Source organism: Eleutherodactylus coqui, chromosome 3 (assembly GCF_035609145.1).
Source record: "Eleutherodactylus coqui strain aEleCoq1 chromosome 3, aEleCoq1.hap1, whole genome shotgun sequence".
NCBI lineage: Eukaryota > Metazoa > Chordata > Amphibia > Anura > Eleutherodactylidae > Eleutherodactylus > Eleutherodactylus coqui.
Window position 1 is genome coordinate 61,121,307 of NC_089839.1, and position 13,574 is coordinate 61,134,880.

Sequence of the window (13,574 nt, forward strand, 5' to 3'; positions counted from 1 at the left end):
CCCACCATCTACAGTAAATAATGTCATCAAATGATTCAGGGAATCTGGAGAAATTCATGTGCATATGGGACAAGACCAATGGTCAATATTGGGTGCTCAAGAGCTACGGGCCCTCAGGTGTCACTATATTAAAAACAGGAATGATTCTATAATGAAAATCACTGCATGGGCTCAGGAATACTTGAAGAAATCATTGCCTGTGAATAGAGTTTGCTGAGCAATCCACAAATGTAAGTTAAAGCTATATCATTCTAAGAAAAAGACATAACACAATCCAGAAACATCGGTGTCTTCTCTGGGCCAAAAGACATTTAAAGTGGATTGAGGCAAAATGGAAAGCTGTTCTGTGATCAAATGTATCACAATTTGAAATTATATTTGGAAACCACGAATGCCGTGTCCTGCGGACTCAAGAGGAGAGGGACCATCCAACTTGTTACCAGCACACAGTTCAAAAGCCTGCATCTCTGATGGTATGGGGTTGCATTAGTGCCTATGGCATGGCCAGATTACATATCTTGAAAGGCACTATCAATGCTGAGCAGTATATAGAGGTTTTAGAACAACACATGCTCCCATCCAGACAACATCTCTTTCAGGGAAGACCTTGTATATTTCAGCAAGACACTGCTAAACCACATACTGCATCCATCACAACAGCATGGCTTCACAGAAGAAGAGTCCGGATGCTGAACTGGCCACCTGTAGTCCTGACCTTTCACCAACAGGAAAAATTTGGCGTATTATGGAATGAAAAATCCGGCAAAGAAGACCCCGGACTGCTGAGCAGCTTGAATCCTACATCCCAGCTGTCCCATCTTTTGCATGATGTGTTGCTGCCATCAATCTCTAAATGAGTAAATTTTTTTAATGAAATGGAAAAATGTCTCCCTTTTACCTTCTGATCTGTTCTATGTTCTATTGTAAATAAGATATGGTTAGATGAGATTTCCAAATCATGGCATTCTTTTTTTCTTTTCATTTACTTACATTTTAAACAACATCCCAACATTTTTGGAATTGTGGTTGTACAATTTAATATATTTTGTTTTACTACTACTCTTTCCAAAGAAAAAGGCATGTTGTGAAGGGGTCTCTACAAACATTGATACATCTAAATAAATGCCATCTGAATTGGCATTAGGGAAGTTTAATTAATTTATATATTCCTCATTTTTCCTGCCTCGATATGCCTTTTCACCTACAAGAATTGTCTTGTATCGTTGCTCAGCTGTCGAAGACCTTTGGTGCAGCTTAAGACGCCTATGCTAAGCAGGAGGGATCAGTACTGGTGTATCTTGTCTACACCGGAAGTAGGGGTGGAGACATGCGTTGGCCGGGTACAGTAGTAGGGAAGGGTCAGGCTGTCAGGTGTACACGCCCCTCTGGCATGTTCGCTTTTCGCTGGACTGCAATCTGCAATCCTAGCGGCTGATGACACTGTTACTCTCCTGCCGGCAGGGTGTCATCTCCGCTCACCAGCTGCCTCTCACATTTGCGGAGGTCTCCCATGCCGTCCTCCATCCCCGCTGAAGCCGCCCCCTCTCTCACATGCTCCCATGTCATATTCCATCTGCCATGCCATCCTTTGTCGTCACTGAAGGCAGCCCCCATCTCACATAGTCCCATGCTGTTGCCGCTCAGCTGCCTCCAAACGCCGGTGTTCAGGGCCCTGCTGTGCTGCCCTCTCGACGCTGCCTCCAGCAACGCTGTCACTTTCCTGGTTCTCCCTGTGGCCTCTGCAGAGGGGGACCGCTGTCACTCTCCTCCCTATCGCCTTTTCCCTGCGGCCGCTGCAGATGGGGGACCGCTGTCACTCTCCTCTCCGCTGTCACAGGTGGCCCACCAGCAGCAGCAGTTGCAACCGTGGCTTCTCGGCTTCAGATGAGGCAGGAGGTACAGCTCAAGAGGGCACGCCTGCGGCAATCAGGCACTGGGGTGTGTCCTTCAACTGAGGACTGCCAAAACATGTCTCAACCCATTATTCTGGTGGAGACATAAATCACCAGTACTGGAGGAGATCTCCCTTCTTCTAATTTATGCAACTCGATTTTTACATTCTGTGATTTTACTTCCAGTGGAAATTAAAGTATTTTGGTACTTCATAAGATATGAAACAACTGAAGCACAGAAATCTGTTTTATTTCTCCCGTTTTCCTAATAAACCCTCTCTTGTTATATCTTGTGTGGAAGGTAAGATTATGAAAACAATAAATTAGAGACGCAGTTCTTGGTTCAAAGGAAAGGCAAATGAAGCAATATAATATCAGAAATGGGATCATTACAATGTTTTATCCTCATTAATTCTAGTTAATATATTTAATGAGTCCTAATTAACACTCTGCCTTACAAAGCATTTGGAAATTATATGTTTTACTTATTGTTACTCCGTGTATCTTATGCCATGGGAAGCCGGAAGATTTGCATAGGTTATAACACTAAAGGCCCATTTACATTGGACGAGTGTCGGGCAGTGTCATCGCTTATAGTGCAGTTTAAACAGCCGCTGTTCCATATGTGAATGGAGAGGGGCGGGGGAGCGAGAGGAGAGAAATCTCCTGCACTGCCCCGCCGCCTGCTGGCCGCTCCATGTGCGAGCTAACTGTGCTAGCTCCACGGGAGTGCGGGGATACAGGGACGAGTGTCGGGCAAACGTTAAGGTCCAATGTAAATGGGCCTTAAGGCTGTCTATACACATTAAATAGTTTTTGGCCAACAGCTATCATAAGTAGCATCCCTGTATACATATATACTTGGCTCAGCGTGTGTCTAGAGTGATGAGAAAAATTTTAAAAATTTGGTTTTGACAAACTTTTGTGAAAAGTTTGGTTTGGCCCAAATTAGTTTGAACTGAACCAGAAGTTCTACTCGAAACAGGGGTCTCTCTTTTGAGTAGAACTTTGCTAAAAGTTTGGTTTGGGTTTGTGAAACTGCCATCCAACTGCCAAATGCTTATCTCAACCAACATCTGCCATTGGAGGAGAGTCACAAGACCCCATACATGTTAGATAATCTGCCAGTATATATCTAATGTGCATGGCCAGCTTAAAGGGATTTTCAGGGCATTAACTATTGCCATAGGATAAGTCATCAATAATGATCGGCGGGGGTCTGTCGCTCTGGGTCCTCACTGATCCTCCAGCCTGCTGTCAGTGCACCCAAGCTGGATGTCTACACTATGGTAAAAGCTTGAATCATGATATCTTCTTTTATACTTTCAGCTCCGACTGCAGTTAGGAGTCTGAAGTGTAGTGGAATGCATTACTCCCATTGATTTTAATAGGACCAAAGCCTTCTATTACACTTCTGACTCTGATCCTAATGTGGACATCTTGCTCAGATGCACTAACACAAACCAGAGGATCAGCTGATCGGCAGGGATCGCGAGCGGTGAACCCTCACCGATCAACTCTGGATGACCTATGCTGACCCAAATGCCTTTAAAACCCCTTTAAGACCAATTTCAGATGGCCATAACACTGGTCGCATGTTAGTCACAGGTTATTTTTCATATTATGACTGCAGCACCCAAAACTAGCCTTCTTGAAATTGCAAAGGTTAAATTAATTGAATAAACATTGTAGAAAAGACTCAACATGTTACTTATCCCAAGTTCCACAAGTTAATCCCCAATTAATCTGACAATAGTGTACTCTACGTATACAGTAGGTAGACAAAAATGTGGAAAAATCATACGAAATGCATGGGATTTTAATTATTAGCCCTGAGCTGCCCTTTTGACACTCGTATGGCTGAGAGCTTTCTGCCAAATTTATATTTACTCTACCTCTTTCCCTGCTTTAGGTGGTTTTGGGAGCCAGCTGGTAAGAGCAGCTGAGTGGCTCAAACCCCTGTCCAATGGAACATTGTTGCTGTCGGGCAGATCTTCACTTCTGCCCGACAGCATCTGTGTCATATTACCACTTAAAATCAGTTTCTACATGTCTTATTGAAATATGATTTATTATCCCATTAACTTAAGGCATGCATTTTGTACAGTGTTTCCATATTTTTGTCCACCCCCTGTATTTACTTTATGTAACCATTAGTAAATATACAGTATATGTCGGACTGTCAACTTGGTGGAATAAATGTAACATAATTATCCACATATGTATAACACCTGCACTGAAGAACACAAAATCAGAAAGAGATATAGGAAGTTAGAGAAAGTAAGTTGCGGCATGACCATTGAAACAGAGCATAATAATTCATACATTATTCAAAGGCATAGGTAACATCATAATTGATACAGATATGTGTGTATATATATATATATATATATATATATATATATATAGTAAATCTCTTATTGAGCACCTGTTTCATTTACAGCAATAAGTTATCATACTGTAAAAATTTATATTATGCCATAAATTGATGGTAAAGGAGTCATATACAGTAAGGATGATCACTGTTCATCAAGGCGGCTGATGAAACTAAAATAGCAAATCAAATGTTTAATTAATCTAAAGTAAATTCAGCGCTCTAGACCAACAGTTGAATTTTTAAAGGGCTACTCCAGTGATTTTTTAAATTCACTTATTATATTGCTATGCCCCCAGTATATATACGTGAGTTAGTGTTACCCTGGTTAGTTATTTCTTTCTATCTGAAACTCCTGGCCTCTTTCTCCTGAGATGGTCATGTGATCTCAGATCTGACAGCTCAGATCTACTTGGGGTTATGTATTCATTTTCTAGTCAGTTTCTCAGTCAGTGTGATGCTGTTACATGGATCTACCGCAGAAATTGCTTAGTGGGGGACACAGACAGTCCTGTCACAGTTACTGATAATGATGACACAGCTCCTGTCATATTGTTATAATAGAGGGGATCACAGGTCATGACTGTATACTTGAGATCCGTAGCTTATTTAGGTCAATATAGAAGGTAATGAGAATTAAAATGTCACCCCCTACAGGCAAAAATGGTATAACCTCAGGCCTACAAGGCCTGAATTTCGGAAACATCCACTACTTCATGTCGTATTTAGAGTTGTGGTCAGAATGACTGATCTGATCTTTAGGCCTTATTCACACAACCCTATATACACAGCTATTGTAGCTTCGTCAAAAAATCCCGACCATCTGAAGCATTGGACTCCAATGTATTCATTTAGATGAAAGGTTTTAGTGTACATACTTCAGACGGGAAGTGACCGGTGGCTACATTCAAATGAATTACTAAACTTGTACATGAACTAGATCATCACCAGGGTCTTAATTGGAGAAGTGATCTGTATATTTATTAAATCTACATTCTTTTCTTTGGAGACATAAAGGGGTTATCCCAAAATCAAAAGCTATGTGAACAGGGGATAAGGTTTAATTTTAGGGATAACCTAAGTATATGTTAAGGTTGTGCATCTGGGACTGGTGGTTCTATAGGCTTCCTTGTGCACACCTTCACAGGTAGGGGTTAATTGAGCTGGCTGGGTGTGGTATTCTCCACCAGCCAATCCCCCTCATCTGCAGCAGATAAAAAACAGCAAACTCTTGTGAAAGATTGCTGGTCATTTTAGTTCTTCACTGTTTATCCCACTCGGAGCTCGTGTGGTGAATGCTTGTCTGTAGTGTCCCTCTCTGCTTCCCTGAGGACGGTCTGGACACCTGCTGTCCCTCCCCTCCTTGCGCTCTGGGGTGCATTGTGTAGTGTGTGGTACTGTGACCACGCAGGTGCAGGCGGCCTGAAGGTTTCTCCCTATCCCTGGGCAGGTGCGGCCTCCAGACGTCTGATGTCCTGTGTGTGTCAGATGTGCTGACTCTCTATTCCCCTGGTGTGAGGACACTTGGACTGGCTATGGTTTACCATCTGTATGCATGTGAGCTCTGGGTGGAGTTCCTGTTATATGTTGTATGCATAACCTGGTATGTTGGTGTGAACAGTGATGTGTATTATGTCTGTGCAAGTGGCAGACAAGTGCACTGAGCAGTCCTGTTCTATGTACAGTGTGTGTGTGTGAACAGTGTCTTGTCCTACATGTGTTTAGTGCATCTCTCCAGGTTCCTGGTCAGGGATAGCTAGGTCCAAGATGAAGACAGTGGGACTGACCTTATCGGGACGAGCACCCCGCTTTTAGGCAGGGGTTCCCCTCTTTCCCTAATTGGCAAGGGACAGGGGGTCCTTTCGTCATTGCCTGAAGAGGTTCAATTTGTCAGTGCATATGCTGTATTGAGTGTTTGCGGTTTTAAATAGGACACGTTCGTGTGCGTTCTGAGGAGTGGCACTTTAGTGCGCTGAGCGGACGTAACAGTATAGAGCAATATTTATTTATTGCATGTATAGTGTCTTTTGGGGATTTAATGAAGTTGTTCTTTAAAGGTATAGACCATCAATTATTCAAGTATATTATTCACAACATATTTATTTAATGTTTTGCTTTGCAATATCACTTCGGCTGTCTATGTATCCCTCATGCATAAGATAGGAGGGGGACACAGGTAAAATGTCAAAATCACATATCAATTTTTACATTTCAATGACTTTAAGGAAAAACTCTGTTCTAATTGGATGTTTGTGTTTAAAATGCCCATGCAAATAAGGCAGATGGAACAATACCTCTGCAGCACCACCTATTGGAAGGCAGCATTCCTGCAAGTCAATGTAAGCCTATACAAGCCTTATAACAATGACTGGGAATCTCCCTTATTTGCATATTACCCAGAGGAGCATGAATTGTCTTATAAGTTTCCTCGCTCACTCACCTTCTAGGTGCTTTCCCTAAGGAGAAAAGATAGCGTTCCTGACTTAGATGCCCATATGACAGCTAACCTAATAGGCTATGATGAAAAATCTGTGTGCTTGAAAAGCAGAAAGAGCATTTCCCACATATACAGTCATGAAAGGATCATCTGCATGTCATCCATGTACGCTTACAATGAATCATCAAATATAATACATATAAAGAAGACTTTAGCAGATCTTAGAGTAACACAGCTGCCACCAATCACCCAGAAGATAATAAAGCTATAGTCTGGTAACAGAATCCATCTTTATTTCATCTCTTACTATTGTAGAACATTACAAGTTAAATACATACATATTTATATATTTTGGTATTGGAGCTGTTTTTGAGTAACTTACCTCCTTGCTCATCCAACATAACCAAGGTTCTGATTCCAGCATCTTTGCTCTACATTCCCAAGAGGGATAGCAAAGTGAAAAAAGAGAAAGAAAGAATGGTAAGTGATGGTACATATACCTACAAAGAAAAGTCATATATTGTCAAAAGAAACATTGTAGAGAAATCATGATATCTGCCATAGCTCGCCAGCAGCGTCGCAGGGTCGGGACCGGGGGGCTATTGTGGCGTCAACCCCAACCCAAGTGATCTTCACGCCAGCACATGCTCCGTTTCATTTCAGTGTTGGACACTGATGGAGACACTTCTCTAACTCTGTGTGGACTGATTGATCAGCTACGAGCTGTGTATCTCAGACGGACAATTAGCTATAGTTTGTACACATTTATTCCTGCTTCTCCTGACAGAGGATGCTGGTTATGCTCTTTGTCTGAAAGTGTCCCTGTTCTAGTCCTGCGTCTCAATTCAGATAAGTCGGTTTGGTGATCTACTTTGCCTGGGGTGTTACATCTTATCACCTAAACATTTAATGTTCATATACTTGTGTAACATTTATTTTTTCATATACTTGTACAACATCTAACTGTAGCCACATTCCCTGTTACTAACTAGGGAAAGTCAGGGTCGCCATCATCAGGGTGAGCTCTCTACATTTAGGTAGGATCCCACTGCATTAATAGGTTAGGGGCAGATTCCCCATTTCGGTTTCCTTATATACTATTTAGTGTTATCCACGTTTGGCATTGTGTGTATATTCGTCCTTTTAGGAGATAACCCTTAAGTCTGATTCGACATGGTGATTTGCATCTGCCATGGACCTAACAGTATTACTGTCAATCAAAAAGGAAATCCAAGTCTAAACTTTTGACTTCACTGTGTGGTACTGCAAATTTTGGGCCACATATTTCCAGTAATAGACTACTGAGACCACATCCAAAACCTGAGAAACATCATTATAAGTCAAGAACATCCATCTGGAATCTTTTGCATCCACCTAAAAACAGATTCATATTCTGACTGTCATGGCTTTGTTATGGACAGAAGCCATGACGCTAGAATGCACAAAGTCTGGTATATTTGCAGTGCCAGGATTTTCATTATATCTAAAGAGGTCCATGTCAACGGGGCACCAGAAAGTATAGAGACTGGTAGATGACCCAGTAAGGATCGGAATGGGATCAGCATGGGCTCAGTAATTGAGTATTACTGCCCTGTTTATATACACCAGAAACCCTATAATTAACAAGAAAGTTTACTTTTTTGTGAAAAGAAGGATAGTGGATGAGTCAGAATTTCAAAAAACTGAAGATCTCATACAAAAGCATTCAATACTATGTTGAGAGAAGTTAAATTGAATCTAAACAGGAAAAAGTAGACCAGGAGGAACATCAAATTGTACTACATAAAAAGGATTGGTACCGCACAATCTGCAGTTTGATAACTACACTGCTCAAAAAAGTTAAGTGAAAACTTTGTCTCAAAAAAATAAGGGTATAGGGGATGTTGCAGGCAGCATAATATTCACCATGACATCTTTTACATCTGTCATATGTGCTCAGTGTGAACCTGCTCTCATCTGTGAAGAGAATGGAATGTCAATAATGGACAAATTCTGGTATTCTCTGGCAAATGCCAATGGAGCAGCACTATGTTGGCTGTGAATATGGGTCACACTATATTGGGCCCTCATGCCACCCTCATTGAGTTAGAAACATGCAGGTCAGTAGCCCACTGGAGGTTGTTCTGTAGGGCTCTAATATTGCTTCTCCTGCTTTTCCTCGCACAAAGGAGCAGATACTGGGTTGATGCTGTTCTATGGCCTGTCCAGCTCTCCTTGTGTAATGGCAATCATGTGCTACGAGGAACAGTTAAACGATCTGGGAATATTTAGCTTGCAAAAAAAGAAAGCTGTCTACAAATATCTGAAGGGTTGTCACAGTGCAGAAGGATCAGCCCTATTCTCATTTGTACAAGGAAAGACAAGAAGTAATGGGATGAAACTGAAAGGGAGGGGACACAGATTAGATATTAGAAAAAACTTTCTGACAGTGAGGGTGATCAACGAGTGGAACAGGTTACCAAGGGAGGTGGTGAGTTCTCCTTCAATGGAAGTGTTCAAACAAAGGCTGGACAAATATCTGTCTGCACTGAGCAGGGGGTTGGACCAGATGACCCTGGAGGTCCCTCCAACTCTACCATTCCATGATTTCTACTTGAAGCGTAAGCTTTGAGTCCTCCCTTACGGTTTGAAAATGACAGCTTCTAATGTAATTTCATTTGCTACATGGTTAACAGCGGTTTATCTCTAATCCCACAAATCACAGACAAACAGAGTCATTTTTGATACAAGAAAATATAAAGTAGGACAACACATTCAAAACCTATCATACACATTGGTAAGATCTACATTTCTGCTAGACATGTTCCGTTCCTCAGAATGTTAATATAGATTCTAGCAAACGCTGGAGAAATAAATGACGCACATAAAGATGTGTTATGGCATAATGACACGTCCTCCAGTCAAATGAGACGCTAATGAGAGTTGTCAACTGCCTAGAGTCACTCAGATATCGTGTAGACAAGTTTTGTAGACAGGCATTAAATGTGAATGTTCAACATAACCCAATAGTGTCAGAGGTCTGTAATACATGGAAAGTAAATGCTCTGAGATTTTTATTCAAGATGGATTTTTTGGGAATAATTAGACTATTTGAACTATTAATTTTCAGCCCAGTGATGTGAATGCACGCCTTGTAATGCTTCATTTCCCCTGTGGTGGTGCTGCATGACAACTGAACACTTATTGCCAGGTTTCCCCACTGATTACAGTTGATCACTGGGGGTCCCAGCAGGAGGACACTTTGTGATCAGCTTACTGTCAAGCAACCCTTCTAAGGGCACTTTTGCACTGGCCAACTATCGGCCAAAAAAAGCCACTGATTTTGACTGATAGTTGACCTATGTAAATGCAGGACCCAAAGAAACACTGCAAGATAATAAGTTAAAATAGGTGGTTTCTATATCTTTTTTCAACCTTACAAAAGTATGTTATTATAGACAGAGGTCTTTGAATACGCTAGCGGTTGCATTTAATGCCGCCCACTAAGGCCTCATGTCCACGGGGAAAATCAGGCCCGCTCCGGATTCTCCATGGAGAATCCGGAGCGGGTCCCTCCTGCCCCGTGGACATGAGCGCTGAAAATGAGAATAAATAAGAATAAACTTACCTCCCGCACGCTCTGGATCTCCTTTTCGCCGCGGCGTCATCTTCTCTCCGTCGCGGCCTGATCTTCTTTCTTCGGCTCGGCGGATGCGCAGGATGACGTCGGTGACGTGCCCTGCGCATGCGCCGGCCCGAAGAAAAAAGATCCGGTCGCGACGGAGAGAAGATGACGCCGCGGCGAAGGGAAGAACCGGAGCGGGTGAGTAAATTCCGAAAATGGAGCATGGTCCAGATTTTTTCATGCTCCATTTTTTTTAAATTCCCTTTTATTGACGATCCGTGGGTATTTATCTACCTGCGGGTGGTCAATGCATCCCTATGGGGTCCGGAAGCAGGAGAGGAGTTAAAATCCGCTGCGGATTTTAATTCTTCTTTTGCCCGTGGACATGAGGCCTAACAGTCTGATATATCTACCTGGGATGATGAATGCCTATATCAAACTCTTTACATAATTAGAATTTGGAAGGACCACTTTTCTGTTAAGCGTCAGTTGTCATTATATCAAGTGAGTGGAACATACTGTCCTATCTGGGGGTAGGAAGAGGTGCCAAGCAGACTGATTTATAGTTTTGTAGGAAAATAACTGTTTGACTTGTAATTTATTGATTTTAACCTCTGCTGACTCTGGATTTATGAGTCTAAAGGGAGGTCTGACTAAATGATTGCCAGCTCACATGTGGAACCTTATGCCAATAAGGGGGATGCCCTCCAAACTCAATAGCCCAAATAACTGACAAGTCAGTAGCAGATCCCAACTTGATTTGGGTGTTAAAGTTGTAAAAATTCTTTAGATATATTAAGGCACTTGCAGATGTACACAAGGCATTGTGTACAGTGGTGCTTGAAAGTTTGTGAACCTTTCAGAATTTTCCATATTTCTGCTCATATAGTTTTAGTTTTAACCTAAAACTAAATCAGATTTTCACACACATCTTAAAAGTGCATAAAAAGAACCAAATCAAAGCGAATTAGAAATCTTAGACTTGATTGTTTATTTATTGAGGAAAATAATCCAATATCACATATCTGAGTGGCAAAAGTATGTGAACCTTTAGCAAAAGCAGATAATTTGAAGGTAAAATTGGAGTCAGGTGTTTTTAATCAATGACATGACAATCAGGTGCGAGTGGACAACCTGTTTTATTTAAAGAACAGGGATATATCAAAGTCTGATCTTCACAACACATATATGTGGAAGTACAGTATATCATGCCACGAACAAAGGAGATTTCTGAGGACCTCGGAAGAGCTGTTAATGCTCATCAGCTTACAAAACCATCTCTAAAGAATTTGGACTCCGCCAATCCACAGTCAGACAGATTGTGTAGAAATGGAGGAAATTCAAGATGATTATTACCCTCCAGAGGAGTGGTTAACCAACAGAGATCACACCAAGAACAAGGTGTATAATAGTCTGCAAGATCATAAAGAAACCCAGGGTAACCTCCAAGCAACTAAAGGCCTTTCACACATTAACAAATGCTAAGGTTCGTGAGTCCACCATTAGTAGGACCCTGAACAACAATGGTGTGCATGGCAGGATTGCAAGGAGAAAGCTGCTGCTCTCCAAAAAGAACTTGGCTGCCCGGCTGCAGTTTGGTAAAGATCACCTGGACAAGCCAGAAGGCTTTTATGAACAGATGAGACTAGAAAAGAAGTTTTTGGCTTAAATGAGAAAAGTTGTTTGGAGAAAAAAAAAATACTACATTAAAGCATAAAAACCTCATACCATCCGTGAAACATGGTGGTGGTACTACCAAAGGTTGCAGCATGTGGGCTAGGATAGTTTGCCATAATAGAACAATGAATTCAGAAGTATGCCAGCAAATTATAAAGGAAAATGTCAGGAGATGAATCTGAAGAGACCGTGGGTCATGCAGTAATACAATGACCCAAAGCACACAGGTAATTCTACAAAAGAATGGTTAAAGAAGAATAAAGTTAAAGTTTCAGGATGGTCACATCAAAGTCATGAATATTAGTCGGATAGAAATGTTGTGGAAGGACCTGAAGCAAGTTCATGGGAGAAAACCGACCAACATAACAGAATGTAAGTTCTTAAGGAGCCATGGGCTAAAAAGCCCCTCCAAGCTGATGTGCAGATCTAATCAACAATTATCAGAAATGTTTAGATGTACTAATTGTTGCACAAGGGGGTCACACCAGATAGGTAAAGGAAGGTTCACATACTTTTGCCACTCAGACATGTAAAATTGAATTATTTTCACCAAAAAATAAATGACCATGCAATCATACAATTTGTATGCCCAGAGCTCTGCAATGTGCATGAGCCCTAGCCATAACATAGACTATAGGGTAAATATGGAATGTCTATCCCATAGACCGTAACGTTTTCTCTTACAGAATCTGTCATAATCTGCAAGATGAAATCAGAGTAGAAAGATCATGCACTTGTGTCAACTCTATCATGACTCTATACAAAATAGCCCCACTGATATAGTTGTGTGCATGGTCCCTTACTGTCAGCACATGTATTTCATTATAATCGGCCTCCATGGGTTACAGATTTTATGTGATGGCCACAGACATAGTCAAAAAATGTACAGTTTGGTATAAGCAACACAAAAGAACGATTTCCAAGGTTTTTATTTAGATTATGTAACTTTTATACCTCATGCCCACGGCCGTGGCGGACCCCGCCAGCGGAATATCGCAGCGGAGTCCGCCACGGCGCCCCCAAAAACCCCCGTACTCACCTCTCAGATCCGCTGCGTGAATTCTGTCTGCCGGGCCAGCGCACATGTGCAGTACAGCGCCTGAAACGCTGGCAGTGGCCAATGACGTGGCCGGCGGTGGGTGGAAACGCGTATTCACGCGATACATCTGCTGTGCTCACAGCGGAAGTATAGCGTCATGGCTAGCTTCCATTGACTACAATAGAAGCTGGCCATACGTATTTCCGCGGCAAATAGAGTATGCCCCATTTTTTATCACGCTGCTTAATTTCGAAGTGAAATTCCGCAGTGTGAACATTGAGCTATTAGGTTCAACAGAACCTAATAACTGTAGGAAAATGCGGTGGATTTCCACCGTGCCAAACGCAGCAGAAATCCAGCCGTAGGCATTAGCCCTTAAGCCTTATGCACAGGACCGTTTATACAAAGCCATTTAGCTGCGTCCAAAAACCGGGTAAAAATCACGGCCATCTGAAGCTTTGGATTCCAATGCATTCATTCAGAAAACTGATTTTCAGCCGCGTAAAAAAAAAAATTCGCACCAGCAAAAATAGAACATTGGCGACCGAAAA

At 41.9% G+C, this 13,574-nt stretch overlaps 1 protein-coding gene across 1 annotated transcript in view; it reads right to left on the reverse strand.

Annotated features, from left to right (window-relative positions):
- SNAP25 (synaptosome associated protein 25) overlaps positions 1-13,574 on the reverse strand; it is a 118,338-nt gene that overhangs the window by 24,698 nt on the left and 80,066 nt on the right. Inside the window, exon 4 of the mRNA XM_066595651.1 lies at positions 7,086-7,134. Coding sequence (XP_066451748.1) covers positions 7,086-7,134 — 49 coding nt within the window. The remainder of the gene's footprint in view (positions 1-7,085; positions 7,135-13,574) is intronic.